The 23,114-nt window shown below is 35.1% G+C and overlaps 4 protein-coding genes across 6 annotated transcripts in view; 1 reads left to right on the top strand and 3 right to left on the bottom strand.

The window, feature by feature from the left end:
• Positions 1-7,626, bottom strand: part of LOC113858009 (protein ETHYLENE INSENSITIVE 3-like) — a 31,590-nt gene extending 23,964 nt beyond the window's left edge. The window contains exon 1 of the mRNA XM_027490404.1: positions 7,588-7,626. The gene's annotated coding sequence lies outside the window, so the exon portion shown is untranslated. The remainder of the gene's footprint in view (positions 1-7,587) is intronic.
• LOC113858042 (protein ETHYLENE INSENSITIVE 3-like) lies at positions 4,609-7,810 on the bottom strand. 3 transcript variants are annotated; one of them, XM_027490471.1, is made up of 2 exons: positions 7,588-7,748; positions 4,609-6,710 (listed from the first exon to the last, which is right to left on the bottom strand). In XM_027490471.1, exon 2 carries the CDS (start codon positions 6,598-6,600, stop codon positions 4,921-4,923), a length of 1,680 nt encoding a protein of 559 aa, XP_027346272.1. In that variant the 5' UTR covers positions 6,601-6,710; positions 7,588-7,748; the 3' UTR covers positions 4,609-4,920. The 3 variants fall into 3 exon arrangements, with proteins under 3 accessions (XP_027346272.1, XP_027346264.1, XP_027346256.1); XM_027490463.1 differs by lacking the exon at positions 7,588-7,748 and adding an exon at positions 7,447-7,484 and having other exon boundaries at positions 4,609-6,944; XM_027490455.1 differs by having other exon boundaries at positions 4,697-6,944; positions 7,588-7,810.
• A 3,933-nt stretch (positions 7,811-11,743) lies between these two features.
• Positions 11,744-13,396, top strand: LOC113855074. Its single transcript, XM_027486535.1, has 2 exons — positions 11,744-12,074; positions 12,162-13,396. The coding sequence occupies exons 1-2, from the start codon at positions 11,744-11,746 to the stop codon at positions 13,394-13,396; spliced, it is 1,566 nt and encodes a 521-aa protein (XP_027342336.1).
• A 6,467-nt stretch (positions 13,397-19,863) lies between these two features.
• Positions 19,864-22,758, bottom strand: LOC113855058. Its single transcript, XM_027486511.1, has 4 exons — positions 21,201-22,758; positions 20,551-20,618; positions 20,361-20,474; positions 19,864-20,292 (listed from the first exon to the last, which is right to left on the bottom strand). The coding sequence occupies exons 1-4, from the start codon at positions 22,756-22,758 to the stop codon at positions 19,864-19,866; spliced, it is 2,169 nt and encodes a 722-aa protein (XP_027342312.1).
• Between the last annotated feature and the right edge of the window lie 356 nt (positions 22,759-23,114).

Here is a 23,114-nt window from a genome sequence, read left to right as displayed (position 1 = left end):
TTTCACGCTTTTGGAAACACTATATCTCATCTTTTAATACATTGTTGAATATTCTTTCTAATTATTTTTCTTTTTTGGAAAGGAGATAGTTTTGATGATGAAGGGAAATTAAAATTAGTGTTAGACATTATACTCAAAATATTTAAAAGGAAAATTATAATTTTCCAAACGCTGATGGAGAAAGTTGTTCTCAATTTTGCAGAACAGCAGATGACGAATGGCCCCTTCAACTTATGATGAATCGAGTGTAGGGACTAAAGGGGTAGATGAACAGCGAAAATATTTGGATAAATAATTTAATTAAGTATTTATTTGATAATTTTTTGTTATATAAACATTTATATTATAAATTTAATAATAAAATTTTAATAAATTACATAAGTTTAAATACACTTCTTAAAATGTCTCGTAGTCTTATTTGTTAAAGTATGCCCTTGTTGAAACAATGTGATAAAATATTATCAATGAAAGCTTGCTTTGTAGATTTAATTTTCTTTGTTTTTATTTAATAAAGATTAAACTTCAAAATCTTTATCATACGTTAAGGATAAAACTTATATGCATTATTCTGAGAATTGTAAAAATTATTTTTAATTAAAATTTTATTTTAATGAAATATGTCGACAAGGGATAATTTACTATTTATCATGTAAATTATCAAGTTCAACATTTAATTTAAATTTAAATTTAATATATATATAGAGAAAAAATCTTCTTAAGTTAATATAAATCTAAAAATTCATACATTAAATCTGCGTCTTTTATTTAGTTTATATTTAATAGTTAGTGAAATAATAATTTATAATTCGTTAAATATAAATTAAATAAAAATTTTATATTAAATATAATTTTTTTTAAATTTATGTAAGTGTGAGAGTGTTTTATATATATATATATATATATATATATATAAGTAAAGTCAACTTCATAGGAAGAAACTCTGGCGCTTTCCACTTGTTTTCCAAAAATAAAGATATCTAACCTTCACTTATATTTCTGATTTTATGGGCTAATGCAGGCACACCAAGAAGAAAATCATATGGCCAACTATTTTGCTCTCTTCCTTTATATTCAAGACAAAGTAACACAGACAAAAGCAAAGACCTAGGGATCCTGATTCAGTTTTCTTGGTGTGCCGCACTACATCAAATCCTTATGTACAAATTAGAACAAATTAATTTAAAAATGTTAACTTCAACTCTTTAAGGTAGTAGATAACACTTAAAAATATTATTATTTTAATAAAAAAAACTTATATATATACTTAAAATCAATCTTTAAGATTGAGATGAATAAAACCATTTAATTTATGATGTGAAGTCAACGAGGGCATTTCAGTTTTACTGCTAATTAATACAAAGAAATGTACAACAAAGTCAACCATTTCTCAAAATTATTGAGACCTAACAAGTCTAAAGTGAATGATTGCCACTTTTTATAATCTCCTAGCTATTTGGAATTAATAAGAAATCCCTCCAAGAAGAAACTCAAAGGTGTCACTCTATACTTAACTATTTATTTATTTATTGTTTAAACTAAAGTTTTATTCATATGTACTTTCAATTTGTTTAACATATATCTTCATACATGTTTGTGAACTAACTGATGGTGTTTGTTTCTTGTGGATTTGATATAATATGTTGTAAGAGTGTCCAGGTGCTTGCACTTACAGATGCTTAGAAGCAGCTTACAAGAACCTGCATGTTCTTTTGTCAGAACTACTACTTGAAGCACTGGTGTAGGACTCATGACCATAAAACACATTGTCCTTTACAATAACAGTAGGAACAAAAGGGTGGTCCTCAATGCCCTTCAAGGTTGAGTGCAAGAAACTGTCCTTGGTGCACCTCTATCAAATTTTTGGTCTTTGACCATTTGTATATTATAACTTAATATAATCAAATAAAGGGTAAAATGGTTAAATAAATTTCTCTCAAAAATGACTCTCCCAAGTAAATTTATTTTCAAAATGAGGACTTTAGGGCTTGAATTCCAACATTGTAGGTAAGGTTATTTTGGTCATAGTTCACTTCTATTATTATCTTATGAGTAGCTTTATCGAAATTAAGATTAGGTGCTTGTTTGGGAAACAAATTATTTTTATAAATTTTTTTACCATTTTTTCAAAGAGTTGAGAAAAATAAGTGATTCTTTAAAAATAGGCTGAATCAAACATGCAATATGTTTAAAATTTAATTAGCTTTTATAATACAAATGTTAGTTTTCATCCATCCAATCTTCAATTTAAGTATAAATTATTTGTGTAAAGTTCAATAATTATAATGAAAAGAGAGAAAAAATGGGGTTACACTAAATAATTTAAAACTTTAAAAGAATAATTATCATAAATATTATTACTTAATACACAAACGACAGAGCATAAATAAAAAAACACACAAAGGCAACCATCCATGATCCAACCCACCCACAATGAACAAACAGCATAACTGCAACCCAACCTTTTATAAAGTGCTATGAAACAAATCATCTGGTCACTATAAGTTCCATATTGTATCTGAAGTGACACCCCGCTAGATGCAATTATCATTACAATTTGCATCACCTAAGTTATCTTTTTTATATATGAAAAAACCAATAATATTAACAATGAACAAATAATACAAATTACTAACAATGAGAATATTATTTTTCTAATAAAATAGGCTATTTCATATGAAATGGTGTATTATTACAAGAATTGCTCTATCCAGATGATTTGGATTTTCTTTCTTTTACTAGAAGAGTTCATCTGTATATCATGTTATAGATAAAAATTTAATTTGAACAAGATGATTTTCTATTAAAAAAATAAACATGATTTAAAAAATTCATAAATTAATTCCTAAAAATGTTATTTTGTTTATCTACTTTAATCCTTCAAAATTTTGTATAGTTTAATTTTTCAAAGTATTAATTTAGGTTAAATCTTAAAATTTTTCTTTATTTATTTATATAAATAAATGTGAACAATTTAAACTAAAATGACCAGAATCGTACATATGTTAAAATATAAAAACCGAATTATCATTAAACCAATTTATTTATACTCTGCTCTTATTTACTTATATTTATGTAAATAAACAAAAATATGAACAAGTTACACATTCAAAGCTTAAACAGTAGAAACCTAAAGTTATAAAAGTCAAAGATATATAAAATATTCCTTTCGAGAATGAAATTATATATTTACTATTCATATAATATTTTTTTATACAAAGAAAACACATATAAATGTTTAAGTAAAAATATAAAATAAAAAATATAATAAAAATATTAATTTTAGAGTAAATGACTTATTTTGAGTATTTAAAAAATCAAAATGACAAAATAAAAATAAGAACAACAAAATCGCACGCATGTTAAAATATAAGAACCAAAATTGTAAGTAAGTCAACTTGTTTATACTTTGCTCCTATTTTACTTATATTTATGTAAATAAACAAAAATATGAATAAGTTAACTCATTCAAAGATTATACAGTAGAAACTAAAAGTTTTAAAATTCAAAGATAAATAAAATATCCCTTTCAAGAATTGAATTATATATTTACTGTTCATATTATATTTTCATGTAAATAAACAAAAATATAAATAACTTAATACATTTAAAGTTAAACAGTAGATATAAAAAAATTTAAAAGTAAAAAATAAATAAAATATCCCTTTCAAAAATGAAATTATATATTTAGACATCATATAACAGCTCTTTTTTCTTCTGGGCTTGGGAGGTTATTCCATTTTTGGCCATGGATATCGAATTTTCCTTTCCTTCCAAACAAGGATAATGAGTGAAGACCGGGTCTCTTTCTTACCCTTTGCCATTTTTTTTCAACACGTGCTATTATTATGCACAGCACATTTTCAGAAAATAAAGCTGATTCACTGAACTATATGACTCTGGTGCCATTCAGAATGCTAATTTCCATTTTTGAACCAGCAAGTGCCTCAAATACCAAAGAAAAGAGTGTGTTGAGAACCAAACATGGCATGAAAATTTAACAAATGAAAAGGGTAAACAAGTCAATCAAATGAAAAGCACTGTGTGTATTATGTTCAGCCGCCTTGGCCAGTAATGAGATAGCACTTTCACTGTCCCATGAATAGCCACTTTCAATGGTTATGAACAATGAAAACCCCTTAGTTGATTTATTGGCCAGTGACACAAACAAAAGATGTGAATAATGTGCCCTTCCAAAATGGGACCCCACACACAAACTCAGCACGCAATCCAAAAGGAATTCAAGTTGGAATCAGCCAAACAACTGTTCTGGGGTCCATTTCACATGGGAAAGGATAAGCATAACATAAAGATGTAACTAAAGACAAACACTTCACATAGCCAACAATTTAACCCCCTAACTAGGCCAAACATTATAAATGCTAGATAATAGGATGAAGCTAAACTTTGTAGAACCTTGACCATACCATGCGGTCCATTATGAAAAAATTTATGAACAATTTATATAAGTTTTGTCAGTTTTTTAAAATTATTTCAATAAGCTTTTTGTTATTGTTTATTGAAGTAAGTAATTTTATCTTATAAGAAATTTACTATATAAGTTATTATTTACAAAAAAACTTATGAAATAAACACTTAAATATGCAGTGTATCAAAGGAGCAGTCTTTATTTATATCACAGCTGCATAGAATAATCTTAAGTAACAAGAAGGCTGCACTGATCAAAACACAATCACAGGGCTACATAATGGGAATATGTAAGTTTTTATTATAACACATACTAGACCTGCCAAGCATAAACATAAAAATATCTAGTTCTAAGCCTACAGAATTACATGTGAAGAAAATTGCAGTAAAACATTTTGGCTACAGGAGCTTCACATGATCAGGGGTGCCTTCTTTATGAAGGAAAATAAAAAGAGTACATAGTAGATTGATTGAGTCTCCATATTCCACTTGTTTTCACTGGTACCATATTGAAATATCTGGTTGTTTCTGAAGACCATCCATCCCTACTCCCTGCATATCCTTAAAATCGAAGGATGCCAAATCACAAGGGGATCCAAACATTAATTGGAAGTTATTGTTGTTGTGATTGGTATCAAAGGGAGCATTTAGGGATTTGAATTGGTCAAATTGACCCTCCTCTCTAGCAAAAATGTGATGATTACTGGACATATTGGCTTCTTGAAAGAAGTTTCCTTCCATAGTAAATCCTTGACTGCGAAAGAAGTTGTCCTGTTGCTGCTGAATGCCTGGCTGAGGAAGGTTCGGATTTTCTGCAGCTGCACGATTACTGGAACTTACGTTCGTGTTGCCTTGAACATTTGTATCATAGACAGTCATAAGGTCACCAATCATTTTCTGGTCATCTTCTGGAACTTCAAGTCCGGTTAGATCAAATGAAGGTGGAACCAAGTTAATAGACTGAGCAGTGGATTTGGGTTGAACAAAGGATTGTGGGAATATGACTGGCTTTACCTCATTAACATGAAAATTTGGTCCACCATAATCTGAAGTACCTCTATATGGACAATTCAATTGATGATTGTCCCTAGAAATTCTGTCAGGGAAACCAAGGCGAACATCACTGTAAGGGCACTGAGGGTGTTCACAAGTATAATTCTTCTGATCCATCATCATGTTGAAGTCACCAGAGATCTTTCTCTTCCGCATGAAATCCAAATTTGCTCCGGCCTCGCCCTTGATTGGGAAAGAAGGCTGCTGAACTGGCAGGCTTCCCTTGATTCTTTCCATCCCAATATTGGATGCATGAAGATTCTCTGGTTTCCGGTCTTCCACATCAAAGTTTGGCTCATCCTCACCACCTTCAACATCATACTCATTGCAATCATTGATGACCAAAGATCCACTACCTCCCACAGAGGCTAATGGAGGGGTATAGTCAGGGTAAAGCTCACGTGCAAAGCCCTCCTCTTGATTGATGATTGCCAACCAGGTTGCACTTTCCTTGGCTGTCATTTTATCTTGAAGGCATTTGGACTGCCTCACAAGCTTGCGAATTTTGGCAATGTCAGGAGACATGTGCTTGATTACTGCAGTAAGAACACCAACTTTCCATGCCTTCTTCAGGTCATGAGGTTTCTTGTAAGGTGGAGGACTTTGATCTTTAGGTAAACCAATTTGGGGCCACCAGTCTTCATTCCCTGTGGGCCACCACGGTGGAGGAGCGCCCCTCTCCAATGGAAACCGCCTTTGCGGAGGATCACAGTGCTGCATGAGTGCTGATAAGAGAGAACCCAAGGTTGTGTCCTGCAGCTCTTGCAAGGTGTGTGGTGTTGGACCGATGGAATTACATCCATCATTCTTCCCCGGGATTGCATTATCAGCTTGATACTTGGCTATAGCAGCTGGACCATTTCGATCAAACCTGACTTTATCCTTCCACCATTCACGAAGGTTATCAGATGCCCCAGTCACAGGCTTTCCCTTCTCAGGAATGATCCCATAAACGAATCCCTGGGCCTTGCAAACCTCCATCATCTTCAGCATATACTTCAAGATTCCATCTTGAGCCCTTGACATCTTTTTCCTCCTTGCCTGTTCTTGGGACTGTCTCTGCTTCACTGCATCAATTCCTTCCTTAGATTTACTTTGTTCCTTCAATCGCTTGAGACGCATTTTATACCTCCACACCCTCCTCTCAAGCTCATCTTCATCAATTTCTTCATCACTATAATCATCCTCAACTATCGCCTCTGGCTCAGTTTGCCGGGCGGTTATATCCCCTTCTCCAAGAGGAGCAGACAACATATCCAAATCACCACAAAGCCCCACCTCATCAAACATCATCATCATTTCACAGGGAAAATTAGACACAAAGATAGCCTAAATATCCAGGAAAATATGGATCCAACCTATAAGCTTCCAATGACAAAAGTTGAAAGCAAGGCTTCAAACTTAACCCCCTAGCACTATACACCAATTGATGTTAACAAATTCTTAATTTTGAAAGGCCTCTACACCTGTCAACAGCAATAAAACAAAGAACAATGAACATGGTACAAAAAAAAAAAAAATGCTTTCTAAATGAAGAGATTCTCTAGATCATAAAATATGCGCATATATCATGAAAGATTTATCTACCAGCCACAAAGTTTCAAAAGGCTAAAAGCATCAATATAAAACATGAATATAGGCCAATAACTTGAATATAAAAAATCTCAAATTAGCTAATCAACAAAAAAGAAAATTGAAAAATATTTAATTAAAAGGATTGAATTTCCAACTTATATATGAAAATTAATAGATCAGGATTATCTGACTCCGCAGATCCAATTCACCAACAAATCAAACATGGAAGCAAAAGCAACACAAGCACAGACAATAATGAGGAATTAGAAAAGACTCTCCCATTAACCTTGTCATGAAATGAGGGCAATTAACAAGCTAATTACCCCCACAACATCAACAAGCTAAAAAAACAGAGAAAATTTTCAACATCTACAGTAAAAACAGAAACTTCACCGTCAGAGATCAAAAGTGTAATGAAATCAGCACCAACCCAATCCATAAAACAAGCCCATGAATCTGATGGACCAAGCAGATAGCAAGAAGAAGCTGAACAGTGAAAAGGGTAAGCAAAAAAAAAAAAGGATAGAAGCATACCAGAAGATCCAGAAACGGGTCTCCCTCTGTGGTGGCCACAAGTCAACAAAAGAAGAAGGAGGAGGAGTAAGGTTATGCTGAGTCTTTGAGCAGAGAAGGATGGAAGAAGAAGAAGCAAAAAAAGGTGGGGGGAGAGAGAAGAGAGAAGAGAGAAGAGAGAAGAAAAGTGACAGAGAGTTGAAGATTATCCTACTTTTATTGCAATGTGAAAGTGGGGCAGCTCAGATAATGATTTTTTGCACTGATGTTAATATTACTACTTCAACATTGAAATAAATAAATTTTTTATATAAAAAATAATAATAACTAAAATTAATATTAAATTTGATGAAATAAACATTTCACGGTATCAGATTGGGGTAGTCCTCGGAATATGGTGAGTTATTGGTGCATTAAACCCATTTTCATCGGAAAAGTGTGGGAATATTTTCATGCTATTCGTAATAACGATAACAAGTATTTTTATATTTTCTATATATAGAGTTCATTTGAAAGAGTAAGTAAGAGATTATATTATTGTTATTTTTTATTAAAAATTATGTTACAAGGCATTAAAAATTACAAAAAATATATTGTTATAAATTTATAATATAAGTGAAATTAATTCTTCCTATATTTAGATTTTTTCAATGTTATTAAGAATTATCAAAATGTCATAATTTTAAAAGATAAAATAGTTATGATAAATTTTATTGATTTTAGACCATGTATGTATCCTGTACCATTTACGCGGTTATGATAAAGCATAAGTGGGTAATGAAGATGAAGTAAAGGTGGATATAATGCATTATAAATTTATATAAATTAGTTTGAGTAAAATTTTAAACTTAATTTGATTTAATTAAAAATGGTTTATATTGGAATATTTAAATTTTATATTTAAATTTTTAATTTATTTTATTATATCTTATATTATTTTTAATTAAAATTTATTTTGTATATAATACATAAAATATATTTTTTCGAAGAAATGAGCCAAGGGAATAATTTTATATAAAGATGAAACCAATAAACTTATAAATATAGTAAAATAATAAGATGTATTTTTTTAAAAAATAATATTTAAATTTTAGAGTAAAATTTTAATAATAAAGCATCCCACTCTTACATATATATAGAAATTCATATATATATATATATATATATATATATGAATAAAAAATATTATATAGAAAAACATAACATTAGTTTTAATTGGATCGGATTATTTTTTAAAATGAAATTTAAAATTTGATCTATTTTAATACAGAAATTCAATTCTTACATGTTATATTTGTTTACTGTTATTAATTCAGTTTTTAGTTTTCAATTTATGTTTACTGTATGCATTAAATTAGATTAATTCGTGAACAACTCTAAAATGAAACATTTAATCGAACTAGAATCCATTCATGGACTAATTCGGTCTTAGTCTAAATTATTACTTTTTTAGTCTGAATTTTATTTTAAAAATATTATCTCCTAAATTGATGGATTAATATATATTAATTATTGATATTCAGTAAAAAAAATAGACTTACAATAAAAAATATTATTTTAAAATAAATATTATTTTAAAATTATTTAATTTTATTTAGTCTTTAATATTTTGATACATATAATTCATAGTTATAAAGTTAAACTAAAATAATTTTTAAGAATTATTATTTAAAATAATTTATTATATAAATTTACTTATAAGAATATAAATATTACTTTTTTAATATAAAACTATATATATATATATATATATATATATATTCTAAAATAAATACTTACACATTACACAAGCTACTAAACTAGTTTATATTAAATTATTATTATTATTATTTTGCTATTAAATTCATATTATTTGTATCCTATAAATATATGATATGAAATTCAATGGTAATTTACAATTTAAATATTTAATTAAAATATATAGATAACACAAAGATATCCTACAATAATTAATGTAAAATTTATATTCAGAATATATTTAAATATCACAATTTGACATATTTTTATTATTTACACAATACATTTTTTTATAATTTGTATTTAATTGTTACAAATTCAGTTATAGTTAAACCAAAGTTAAATTAATAAATCACAAATCAATATCTTATCATTCAATTACCGATTGACTCTCACACATTGCATTGATAACTTTAACTTTAAGTAGAATTATAAATAAGATAATTTAAAGAGAATAATTATTGGGTTAGATTTTGATATGAGAAACTGAATTCAAAAATTAAAAATATTAAATGTGAGTAAATTAAATCAAATGTAAATATAAAAAATACAATAAAACTAGAAGTATATCACTTCGTAATATAAGGAAATACAAACTCAACATATTTGTTTGGGATAAGGAAAATTTTCTAAGTTAAAAATCATCTTGAAGGAAACTACATTTCAACAAGTTTTGAGGGTCAAGAAGGAGCCAAAGATAAACCTGAACATAAGAGAATATTGGAAGATCTTTGGTTTTAATTAAAAGGAACACATTTCGAGCTATTTTTAGAGATTTTTGTCACATTGTTGATTTTTCTCTAAACTGCTTGAAAGACAAGAAAATATTCTAAGACTACAAAACTAAAGGCTTTTTTTGAGAAGTTTTGAGGAGTTTTTAAGTCACTGACACCAAAAACTACTCAAAAAATAGAACTGGCAAGAAAATATTCCAAGTCCACAAAACTGATGGTTTTTCGAGGAGTTTTGAGGAGTTCTTAAGTCCCTGACACCCAAAACTGCTCGAAAAACAGGACTAACAGGAAAATATTCTAAGTCCACAAAAAACTAATGGCTTTTCGAGGAATATTTGATGAGTTTCCAAGTACCTGACACCCAAAACTGCTCGAAAAGCAGGAAGTGGTAAGAAAATATTCTAAGTCCACAAACTTGGCTGAACTCCAGATTTCCTCCAGAATTGCTCGAAAAACAGAAATGAGCAAAGAAAATGTTCTAAGTCCACAAGACCAAGACAGACTCTCAAAACTCCAGAATGGCTCGAAAAGAGAAGTCAAGAAGAAACTATTCCAAGGCCATAACATTAAAAGAGTTTCCTAGGTTTCTCTCAGAAATACTCGAAAGATAGGAGTATTGAAAAATCCAAAAGCGGTTACCAGTAGTTATCAACATTCACCACTACGCAAAGGAGATCATGGGCGATAGCGGTTACAGCCCCAACAAACAGCACGATCACAAGCAATCGTGGATAGTGAGCATCAACAGTTGAAGGCAGTTACTAAGAAGTGTCCGCAAAAGGAGGAAAACGGTGGTGATCTTCATGTCTATAAATACTACAAAGCATTATTTCACAGGGGACGACTTTTTGCACCCAGACACCGCACCTAAACACTCTGAGACGCTGAAACCCTGCACCGCGCCAGACACCAGCTACAAGGAGACCTACGGTGGCCGCTGTTCGCCATTGTGAGGAGTCGTACGTTTATATTTCAGCATATTTACATTCCAGCACCTTTATATTCCCACATTTCCCTTTCTGCATTTTAATTTCAGTACTTGTTGCTTGTATCTTTGTACACTCTTGGCTTCCTGTTTGTTACATTTTTGTAAAAGCATCTACGTTTGATTTAATTCTGCACATTTATTATTTACTATTCTTGCTTAATACTCTTTTACGCCGTTAATTTGAGCATCATGTTAACAACACACTTAAATGAACCCAAAGAGGACCTAAATCCAGTCCCCAGATTGATCTTTGGATTATTTGTTTACAACTGTTATTTTTCACCGTAAACAAATTGGCACGCCTGGTGGGACCATATTGTGTGTTTTGAATGATTGATTGCTTTGTTGCATGATATTACGTAACGGACGTTGTATTATGGCTAATAGAGGAAGAAATAGTGATTCTAGTTCTGGGAATGGCAATTCCAGAAGTGATGGTAATGATACCAACCCAGAAAATGTAAGCGGCAGTACTACTACTGCCGCACAACCCACACCAACGACGGTGTTACCTACACCATCATCTCCCGTAGTTAGCCAATTTATGGCTACTACGCCGCCAACTAATCCCAGCATAAACCCTGGCCCAAGGCCAAGGCTGGGTGATCACCCATTTGGCTTACCTCCCGTGTGTATGCCTCCTATCTTTGGAGTATCAACCTACTCCAACCCTGTGGTGACAACCGTGTCACCCTAGAGTCACACCATTCCACCGGGAATGGGTACGATTGGTGGAGTACCTGAAACGCAATTTGCGTTTGGAGCTTTGAGTGGGGATTCACTTCCTACTAGCTCATTTTCAAATGTTGCCTTACATTCCATGAGGCAACAAATGGATGAAAGCAATCACGAGATGGTCAATATGCTGACTCATCAAATGACCACTGTGTTGAATCCCATAGTGGAAACGACTAATACCAGCTATCAAATTTTGGCTGAACAAATGCGTCGAATTGCTGACGTTTTTGGGGCACTTCGAGTCCCTATAAGGCAAGGGCAAAATGTTGCCCAAACATCTAATCAAGATGCTACAAATCTTGGTCGAAATGGTCAAATTTTCGAGCAAAATAGACCAAATTTTGGTCCAAATCTTTCGAGACAAAATGAGGGAAATTTTTAGGTAGACCAACCCCTAGTTTTTGCTCGAAATCCAAATGCTCAATTTGAGCAAATTGGTCGAAATCTCGACCAAAATCTTTTGAGACAAAATGAGGGTGATTTCCAGGGAAATCAACCCTTTATTATTGCTCGAAATCAGAATGCTGATGAAATACTTGAGCAAGTTAGGAAAAATAATGTAGGGGGGCATCAAATTCAATATCCAAACAACCCGAATCCTCAAAATATTGCCAATGTAGTCGAACAAGTCCTGAATCAACATGGGTTCGACGTAGGGTATGCTAATAGACCCTACTTTGTCTCAGCATTCTCTGAGGCAATTTTGCAGGCTGAACTGCCTCGGGGTTGGAAAGTCCCAAAATTCACTAAATTTGCCGGAGATTCCGGTGAATCTACAGTAGAACATATAGCTAGATACGCCATAGAATGTGGAGATTTAGCTCGAAATGAAGATTTAAAGTTAAAGTACTTTCCTAGTTCTTTGACTAAGGGGGCCTTTACCTGGTTCACAACCTTACCCCCGAATTCAATTCATAATTGGAATCAATTAGAAAGAAGGTTTCATGAACAATTCTTTCGTGGTGAATCGAAAGTTAGCTTAATGGATTTAGTTAATATAAAAAGAATACATCATGAATCCATTGATGATTATCTAAGTAGATTTCGACAAATGAGGTCGAGATGTTTTACTCAAATTCCAGAATATGAACTAGTCCAAATGGCTATAGGCGGATTAGAGTACTCGATTAGAAAGAAATTGATTAATCAGCAGTTAAGAGACATGTCACAGTTAGCGACGAGAGTGAGGCAAATCGAGCAACTTAAGGCTGAAAAATTTGTCCCTAAGAAAATAGAGAAATTTCCTCGAAAAGACAAAGTGGCTTACATAGGTCTCGCTGAAGGAGAAATAGGAAGCGAGAATGATCTCGACGAAGATGTCGATTTAGGGGTAAATGAGGTAAATGTAGCTGAATTAAAACTAGGACCCCCTTATGTTTGCCAGTCTTTAAAACCACTCAAAATTAAGGACAAAACTCGACCTAATAAGAGTTATGCCTTTGATGTATCTAAAGCTGATCATATTTTTGACATTTTATTGAAGGATGGGCAAATTATATTATCTGATGATCATAAAATCCCTACTGTAGAACAAAGAAAGGGTCGAAAAAAGTTTCATCATGTTTATGGTCATTGGACTAATAACTGTGTTCGTTTCAGGGATCTTATTCAGGACGCCATTAAGCAAGGATGATTAAAATTCGAGCAAAAAACCAAAATGTCGATGAAAATCGATTCTGATCCCATGCAAATAGAAGCTAATTTCGTGGAACCTATCGACATACTGATGGTCGATGTTGCTAAACAACAGGGGTCATTCGATCGAGCTGTAGAAGAGTTAGAAGGAAAAGGCTCTTTGAATGACACCTTTGAAGCCTTCGAGAAGGAAGAAGCTGAAATCTTCCCAAAGGCAGGTGACTCGCTGCTAGACTTTCTAACTCGAAAGAAGGAAGCAGACAGTGAGGTCATGTTGTGTCCGAGGTGCAGCGCCGTTTTCGATAAAGCGGCGGCTAAAGCCTTCGAGCAATCAGAGATGAAGAAACACTATCAGGTAACCACCAACCAGGTGATCACCAAGAACAAAGGGATCCAGACCCAGAATGCCTCTATCACCATACGGGATCCCTAGACTGTTCAAAGCAGGACCTTTGTATCTGCTCAAAACGTTCCGAGCAACACATGGGTTCGAAACGTGCTACACCCATCATTAACTCGACCAAAATTGCAGATGGTCGAAAAGGGCGGACCGTCACATTCGATGGTCATGCCACAACAAGTTTTCTCACAACCCAAGTTTTTCACTCAAACTGGGTTCCAGAATCCATCCGGGAGCCATTTTCAGTCGAAAAAGCCCTATTTTAAGGCTCCTATGACTAAAACTCAGTGGCGAAGGGCTCAAAGAATTAGGAAGGCTGAGCATGAAGCACAAGCCTTGGCTCAAGCTCAAGCTCAAGTCCAGGCACAAGCTCAAGCTCGAATCCAAGCCTAAATTCGAGCTAAAAATCAAGTCCAACAAGCCCAGGGAAATGCCGCCAGAAATATGCGGTGTACCCCGGTTAGTGTCGAAGTCAAAATGACTCAAGAGAGGGCACCAGTAATGAAGAAAGACTTGAAGATGAAGAGTCCATAAATCGAGTACGATGCGAATGATGAATTGATCACCGATGTATTCGAATCAGGCTTTGAAGATGATCTCGAGGACATACTTGGGGTTGTATCCATGCTGCCTGCTGAATATGCCGAAGGAATCGGTGAAGGAGATGAAGAAGACTTCTATGCCGATGACGAACCCGATAATAACCCATGGGGTTATTGTTATTTGGCAGAGGACGGTTCACTTGCTAAATCGTCGGCTGTTTTTGAGAAGGCGACACGTGAAATGAAGAGTCATATGAAGCTGCTATACATTGCGGCTCGAATTGATGAAAAATTTCGAGTGAACAAAGTCCTCGTGGATTCTGGGGCAGCTATCAATATTATGCCCAGTTTTTTACTGAAAAAGATTGGGAAATCTGAAGAGGATTTGCTCCCACACAACTTGGTACTAACGGACTATGAAGGGAAATCTTCAAGTTCCAAAGGGGCCCTAATCGTCAACTTGAGGGTTGGATCTGTTTCTCGAGCAACCATCTTCGTAGTGGTAGCTTCTAAGGCAAGTTATAATCTATTGCTCGGGAGAGAATGGATTCATGGGGTTGGGGCAGTACCTTCGTCATTGCATCAGAAACTATGTCTTTGGAATAACAATGGAGTGTTGGAATACGTCGATGGAGATCAGAGCTATTTTAAGGCTGAAGTTCATGTAAGCAGTCTCGATAGCAAGACATTCGACAAATCTTTTGCCAACATTGCGCCACTCCGTATAGAAGATATAGGCAGCCCTCATTTTGGCCGAAATCCTCTCCTGCCAAATGCTCGTGAAATTCGACACCAGATTCGCCTAGACCCTTCGGTGGGTTTTTATGGCTTCCAAGAAATAGTGGAGGCCGAAAAGAATGGAAATGAAGAGCCTTGAAAAGAGCCTTTTGGCTCGAATTTCGGCTTACGTAGCCGAAAATAAAATAAAAGTGGCTCTCGAAGCTGGGGATACTTCGGAGGCCGATAAATTTAGTTCGGCCATAAAATCACAAAAAATAGAAGAAATCTCGGCCCATAAAGCCGTAGACCCAATCCAAGGCCATGCAGATATCAACATGGTCGAAAGTTCGGTTCATCTAGCCGAAAGAAGAGAAGCGGCACTAAAAGTGGCTGAAGGATTGGAGGCCGATTCACCATATTCGGCCATTACGACATGCTCGGCTTATCTAGCCGAACAAAGGCACACAGAACTCGAAACATGTGTGATTCAAGAAGAATCGGTTCTAGAGACCGAAGGCAACGATGTCCGGCTTGATTGCATCTACGATGATGCACCGATTAGCTTCGAGAAAGATTCAGCTCGAAAAGGGCCAAAAATGGAGGCACAAGATCCCTTAGAAGAAGTAAACCTTGGAGATGAGAAGGAGCTGAGGTTAACTTTCATCAGTAAATTGGTCGACGAAGAAGTGAAAGACCAATTAATCAAGCTACTAAGGGAATTTAAGGATTGTTTCGCCTGGGATTATGACCAGATGCCAGGCCTTTCGAGGGAATTAGTCGAACATCGACTCCCAATTCGACCTGAAAAGAGGCCAATAAAGCAACCACCTAGGAGATTTGCGTCAGAGATTTTGCCAAAAATCAAGGAAGAAATCGAAAGGCTCCTTAGAGCAAAGTTTATTCGTACAGCCAGGTATGTTGACTGGATCTCGAACATAGTACCTGTGATTAAGAAAAATGGATCTCTTAGAGTTTGCATTGATTTTCGAAATCTAAATACTGCTACACCAAAAGATGAATACCCTATGCCAATAGCCGATATGTTAGTAGATTTAGCAGCAGGTAATGAAATTTTAAGTTTGTTAGATGGATATTCAGGGTACAACCAAATTTTTATCGCTGAAGAGGATATATCGAAAACAGCTTGTCGATGCGCTGGGGCTATAGGAACTTATGAATGGGTAGTAATGCCATTCGGATTAAAAAATGCTGGAGCTACATACCAGAGGGCAATGAACACTATTTTTCATGACATAATAGGCAAATTTTTGGAAGTTTATATTGATGATATTGTCGTGAAATCTAAGTATAAAAGTGACCATGTTGGTCATCTTCGACAAGCATTTGAAAGAATACGAAAATATGGCTTGAAGATGAATCCTCTAAAGTGTGCTTTTGGTGTTATTGCAGGACAGTTCCTTGGATTTATTGTTCACCAAAAAGGAATTGAAATCGACAAGAATAAGGCCAAAGCAATATCTGAGACACAAGCCCCTTCGACTAAAAAACAACTGCAATCGTTGCTAGGGAAAATAAATTTTCTACGAAGATTCATTTCCAACCTTTTTGGCAAGGTTAAAATCTTCTCACCCCTATTGAAGTTAAAGAAAGAAGAAGAGTTTCGATGGGAGGTAGAGCATCAAGCTGTTTTCGAGGAGATAAAGCAATATCTGACAAAACCACCAGTAATGGTTCCGCCAAAGAAAGGTTTTCCCTTGAAGTTATATATCTCGACATCAGAAGAAACTATTGGGAGCATGCTAGCTCAAGAAGATGAAAATGGTGTCGAAAGAGCTATTTATTATCTTAGTCGAATGTTGATAGGTGCAGAATCTCGATATAGTCCAATCGAGAAATTATGTTTGTGTCTATATTTTTCTTGTGAGAAATTAAAATATTATATTAGGCCTTTTGATGTACATGTTTATTCACATCACGATATAATAAAATATTTCTTGTCGAAACCTATCCTTCATGGTAGAGTTGGAAAATGGGCGTTGGCTTTAACAAAGTATTCTCTAATTTATAAACCACTAAAATCTGTAAAAGGCCAAGTTGTTGCTGATTTCGTTGTTGATCATTCGATTCCAATCAAAGAAGTAGATTTTATAAGTCTAAAATCATGGAAATTGTACTTCGATGGATCTAGTCATAGAAATGGAATTGGAATCGGAATACTGATAATTTCACCAGACGAAATCCCAACGAAATTACTCTTCGAGATAAAATCAGCTTGTTTAAACAATGAAGCTGAGTACGAAGCATTGTTAGCTGGACTTGAAATACTGTTAAATTTTGAGGCAAGAAATGTAATCATTCGAGGAGACTCTGAGTTAGTAATAAAGCAGCTAACCAAAGAATATAAATGTTTAAGTAGAAACCTCGTCGAATATTGGGTAAAAGTGAATAAGTTATTACAAAAATTTGACGAAGTCATTCTAGAACATATTCCTCGAAACAAAAATCAAGAGGCCAATGAATTAGCCCAAATTGCCTCGAAATATAGAATTTTGAGTGAAAACCTGGCAAAATTAACAGAGATAAGGGAGAAGTTAGGGTCAACAAACCTTGAGATCTTAAACATAAATGACTTAACTGACCAAGATTGGAGAAAACCTTTAGTCAATTATCTCAAGGACCCCAATATTCCAACTGATCGAAAAACAAAATTTCGAGCAGTTAACTATACAATTGTGGTTGACGAATTGTATAAAAGGGGTGTTGATGGCACTTTACTTCGATGTCTTAGCGAACATGAGGCTTATATTGCCCTGGCAGAAATCCATGAAGGGATCTGCGGAGCTCATCAAGCTGGAGAAAGAATGAAATGGATGTTACTTCGAGAAGGATTGTACTGGCCCTCGATGATTAAAGATTGCTTTGACTACGCAAAATCTTGTGAAGAATGTCAAAAGCATGGTAATATTCAACACGTTCCAGCTTCAGAATTACATTCAATAATTAAGCCATGGCCTTTTCGAGGCTGGGCTCTGGATTTAATTGGCCAAATTCATCCTCCTTCGACAAAAGGCCATAAATATATCATTGTAGCTGTCGACTATTTTACGAAGTGGGCTGAGGCAGTTCCATTGAAAGAAGTTACTCAGAGTGATGTTGTTAATTTTATCGACGAATATATAATTCATCGATTTGGTATACCAGAAACTTTGACAACGGACCAAGGAATTGTTTTTGTAGGTCGAAAAGTAACTCAATATGCTGAGTCCTTGAATGTAAAAATGATAACTTCGACCCCATATTATGCCCAGGCCAATGGACAAGTGGAGGCAGTAAATAAAATTTTGATCAAGTTAATTAAAAAACACATTGGATCAAAACCAAGAAATTGGCATGACACTTTAAGCCAAGTATTATGGGCATATAGGAATTCTCCAAATGAGGCCACGGGGACAACCCCATTTCGACTTGTTTATGGCCATAAAGCCGTTTTACCTGTTGAAGTAAATCTACAATCAGTTAGATTACAGCGGCAATTCGAGTTACCAAGTGAAGATTATTGAGCCTTAATGTTTGATGAATTGAATGTTCTGGATGAAATTCGCTTAAGTGCCTTAGAGAAAATAATTCGACAAAAAGAAAGAATTACGAGGTCATACAACAGAAAAGTACGAGGCAAGTTTTTTAATGCTGGTGAATTAGTATGGAAAGTAATTTTACCGTTCGACAAAAAATCAAGGAAACTTGGAAAATGGTCACCCAATTGGGAAGGCCCCTTTGAGATTGAAAATGTGTTTTCAAATAACGCGTATTCAATTCGAGAACTTAGAACTAATAGTCGAATCATGTCGATTAACGGTAAGTACTTAAAACCATACAAACCAGAAATACATGAAGTAAAAATAAGTCAAGGCAAATAATTCGAGTAATAAAAAGGCCAAATGAATAAATATCATTTAAAGCAGAATTCGAGTATTTACATTAAAATAACTACTAGAATTCAAAGGAAAATACATGAAAAAATTAAAAAGGAGGCTTCGAGCGCATTTCAGTGTAAACGGCTCTCAAATTTTGATATCTGGTTTCGAGAGTCGTACATTGTGCATCCAGACTCGAAATATCCTCCATAGCTTGAGCTCTTTCGATAGTCAAGGTCTTCACATTTTCTATAAAATTTTTTCTTTTCTTCTCATAAGCCGCACTAGCTTTTTTCAGCATCTCTGACTCCTTTTGAGCTCTTTCGAGTTGTTTCTCTAAATCAACGATTCTAGCATCAACCTCTTTTTGCTTCATATCGGCATTGGTAGCCGATTCCTTTAGCTTGACCAACCCAGTTTGAGCTTCTTTCAATTTATTAGAAGCAGAGTCCTGCATAGCTCGAGCTTGATCTTGTTTAGAACCAACCATAGCAGTTTAGTCTATAATTGCTAAAGAGTCGATGAAAAGAGACTCAAAACGTTGGAGCCCTTCAAGAAATGTCGAGAGCTGAGCCTTCAACGAAGAAAGTAAGTCTTTGATCTTGGTAACCAAGTCCTTGTCAGTTGGAAGGTTCTTCATCATTGGCGCATCAAAGACCAAGGACCTAAGCTCTTCGAGCATTTTTTCAGTTGATTCAGTAGGCTTGGAGACTTCTGAGTGTGACCCTGAAGGAGTATGAGATGAAGAAGAAAAGGTGAAGGTACCAGCCAAAATTTTGTCGATGGCCCCCTCTGGATCTTCCTCCACCATGGCATTAAAATCATCCAAGTTCATTTCTGAGTTAATGGATGATGATGGTGGCACAACTTCAATGTTGGGAGGACCTTCGACAGAAATTTGGAGATTTTCAGGAATTTGGTTTCCCTCTTATGCTACATTCTCCTCAACTTCGTGCAAGGGCCCCTCCTTTTCTGATTGATATGTAACAACATCAACCTCGGGAGAACCCGGGGCGATGTTTGTCGAGATATAGGGGGTACCTAGAGAAAAAGAAGTGAGAAAATTCACAAGTATGAAGACCAAATTTCGAGTAAAAGGATGCCTTACCTCAGGAGCTGGTTCTGTTTGAGCTCGATCTTCAGAACTCGAGCTAGAAGAACTTGAAGAAGTATCCGAAGAAGAGCTCGAAGATCCAGAACTCGAGGAAGAAGCTGCCTCATTCCCTTGTTGGACAGTAGCTGTAGGTTCTTTTCTCGAGATTTTTTGAGACTCCTCAGGGATTGGAGTCAAACATTTTTTAGGGTCTTTTCGGACCCTAGGGGGTGAATTGACACTTGGAGTGTCATCAGTCGAAACCTGCCACAAAGAAAAGGATTAAAAATTGCTCGAAAAGATAGAATAGTACTCAAAAAGATAAAATTTACCTCCACTGATGGAGCTGAAGGTTGATCAGGTGTCTGCTGCACAGGAGTTGAAGCAGTCATCTCGATAGAAATTTGGGGCTTGGTAGGAATCTTCGTCTTGGGAATGGCCTTAGCCTAGGAAAAGAAAAGAAGCAGGCTTACAATTTAAACCCATGTAGAGAATTAATTAAACCCAAGTCAAAATAGTTACCTTAGATACCCCAGAGGCAGCTTGGGATGTAGACGAAGAACCTTTTTTAAGGGTTGTCGAAGAAGAACCTTTTCAAGTAGATTTTTGTTTTTTCTTAGGAGGCTCATCCTTTTCCCAATCCTCTTGGTCATATCGACCAACAAAAGGTTCTGTTGGAAGAGCTGCAAAATTTCTCGAGATGTTAAAATCTAATAATAATAATAATAATTAAAAAAAAAGGGATTTCGAGAAAAAAACAGGGCAAATCTTACCATCTTTAAACTTTGTAAGGATTCTCACATCTTGAATATCAAGGTGAAGAGGGTAAGGATAAGTTTTAAAAGAAAATCTCGAAGCTGTTATTCTACTTCGAGGAGGGGATAATTCGTTCAAAAGAGTCGAAGGTAGATCGACCCATTTAGGTGAAATTATGGGTAAAGCCAGAGCAAAGTTACAGTTTGGCAAAGGTGGAAAAGTTGGTCAAAATTTTTTAAAAAGGATTTCTTCTATAAACTTCTCAAAAGGATGAAAATCCCTATACCTATTTACTCTTTCTTTTGTTTTTTCTCTCAAGGAAAGAGCAGCTTCAAAAATAGTTTGGGATATTCTTTGTGGTAAATAAAGTACTTTAAAAAATCGTTCAAAAGATTGGATTTCTCGAATATGCGTACCTCTTGTCTTGGCCTTTGGATCCCCCTTCTGAAATAGAGAAAAAGCAGAAGTCATCTTCTGGTTGCACGCTTCGATAGATATCTCAGGGTGATGATAATAAGTAGACCACCAACTTTGAAAAGTGCTGGTACAGTAGAAAATAGGCTCAAACTCAAAAGGAGAAATTTCTGGCCTACGTTTTCGAAAGAAACTAATAGCCTCATTCAAATCATCAATACTCTTTCGAGCGTTTTCAAGAATATCGAGATTTGACCCCTCCAGCATGAAAGAAGGTTTTAACTGGCCTAACCCAAATTGTCGAGCTACCAGATTTGGTTGATAAGCAACCACTTGATAGGGCCTATGAGTGAAACTACAAAAAAGAAGTTGACATGAAAGAAACTGTCTCCATGTCATTAAAACTTCAGACTGGGCACTTGGGGTTCTCGAAGGAAAAGGACGTTTTAACCATACTGGCCCTACCTTTCGAGTAGAAAAAGGAGCAAGTTGAGGAGTGAAAGATTGAAGAGATAAGAAAAAATTGAAATATTGTCGAAAAGCATTACAATAGTGTTTTTTGGCTATGTTAGTAGTCAAGAAAGTCAGACGAAAACCTTCAATCTCTCGAGAAATATTGGGTGGTTCAGAGCTTTGTAATTTTTCTTCAAAAATAGCATTCAGCCAGAGCTGAAGCAGCCAAAAGGGGCCATTAATGACTGAAGGAAAGTCATTAGACTTAAATGAAGCTACGGCCTCATTTAAATTCTCATACAAATTCCCTAAAATAAGCTTCCTAAGGCATATTGAAGACTCTTCATGCAGTAATTGGGCCAAAGTAAGCAGTGTCTTTGGTACTTGGAGCGATCTCGAGCAAAAAACATATGTGGAAAGCCAAAACATCAGAAAAGCAACATGCTCCTCATCAGTAACGGGACCATCTCGATTCATATTCAAGGTTATGAAGAGTTGGTAAGAAAGCTTTTGGAAGTTGGGGGTTACATTAGGATTTTTGGGGTGAGAATCTGGTCGAAATGAAGGACCAGTTGGCCTAAGCCCAAGAATGGCAGCCACATCGAAAAGAGTTGGGGTAATCATACCACAAGGCACGTGGAAAGAGCTAGTTGCTCGATCCCAGAAGAAAAGAGAACTCATGATCATAGGGAAGTTGTAAGACAGATTGTACCTAGACAATTGAATGATATCATAGATTCCTAGGGCCCTCCAACTATCTTGTTTTTCACCCTCAACTCTATCTAACCAAGGCAAATATAAGTCTTTGGTTAGATGAGGCATAGTTCTAAATATTTTTTGGGCATTCTCGAGAGAGTCCAAGTTATATTTGGAAGAGAATGCCAAGACTCCATCAGCGGAAAAAGAAGACTCGACAGATGACTGGGGAACGAAAGGACCTAAAAATGCATGAGGTTTCGAGCCTAATGAAAAGGGAATGAGTACCTGGGATTTCCAAATAGCCAGTTTCTCCTCCTCGAGAGGTGGCTCAAGAAGGTAGCTCGAATGACCCAAAGGAACGAGCTCAGCATTGGAGAAGGCAGAGGGAACCTTAGACTTGGAGGCCATTTCGACGAGAAATAGGGAAAGGACGAACCAGAAGAAATTTCGACACAAAAAGAAGCAGAAGAGAGAGAACAGAGCTCTTAAGTAGGAGAGTAAAAACGAAAGTGTAAAAAATGAGAAGGTAACTTCGCTTTTTATACTGGTCCCCAACCTCGTGCAAGGCCCATACAAGAGCCCAAGTCCAGAGTATTTTGGCACTTAGTGGGAAGATGAAAAGATAGTGGGGTGTCTTTTCGATCAAAAATGGCCTTGAATCCCCAACAGAACGGAGCAAGTCTCAATAATGGGACATTTTCGGTAACTGTCAAGCAGTACCTGCATTTATGGCGCCGACTTTGGACAACGTGCCTGACATAAAG

Source organism: Abrus precatorius, unplaced genomic scaffold (genome assembly GCF_003935025.1).
Source record: "Abrus precatorius isolate BTA unplaced genomic scaffold, Abrus_2018 Scaffold1, whole genome shotgun sequence".
NCBI classification, from domain to species: domain Eukaryota; kingdom Viridiplantae; phylum Streptophyta; class Magnoliopsida; order Fabales; family Fabaceae; genus Abrus; species Abrus precatorius.
The sequence above is the reverse complement of the archived record's forward strand: the minus strand, read 5'-3'. Positions and strand labels throughout refer to the sequence as shown.

Coding starts and splice junctions, on each gene's coding strand:
- LOC113858042 (XM_027490455.1), bottom strand. CDS start 6,777: ATGATGATGATGTTTGATGAGGTGGGGCTTTGTGGTGATTTGGATATG.
- LOC113855074 (XM_027486535.1), top strand. CDS start 11,744: ATGGGTACGATTGGTGGAGTACCTGAAACGCAATTTGCGTTTGGAGCT. Junction 12,075..12,161: donor TACAAATCTTGGTCGAAATG/GTCAAATTTTCG, acceptor ACCAACCCCTAG/TTTTTGCTCGAAATCCAAAT.
- LOC113855058 (XM_027486511.1), bottom strand. CDS start 22,758: ATGGCCTCCAAGTCTAAGGTTCCCTCTGCCTTCTCCAATGCTGAGCTC. Junction 20,619..21,200: donor TCCAAAGGCCAAGACAAGAG/GTACGCATATTC, acceptor CTACTTGAAAAG/GTTCTTCTTCGACAACCCTT. Junction 20,475..20,550: donor CTGCCTCTGGGGTATCTAAG/GTAACTATTTTG, acceptor TTCTTTTCCTAG/GCTAAGGCCATTCCCAAGAC.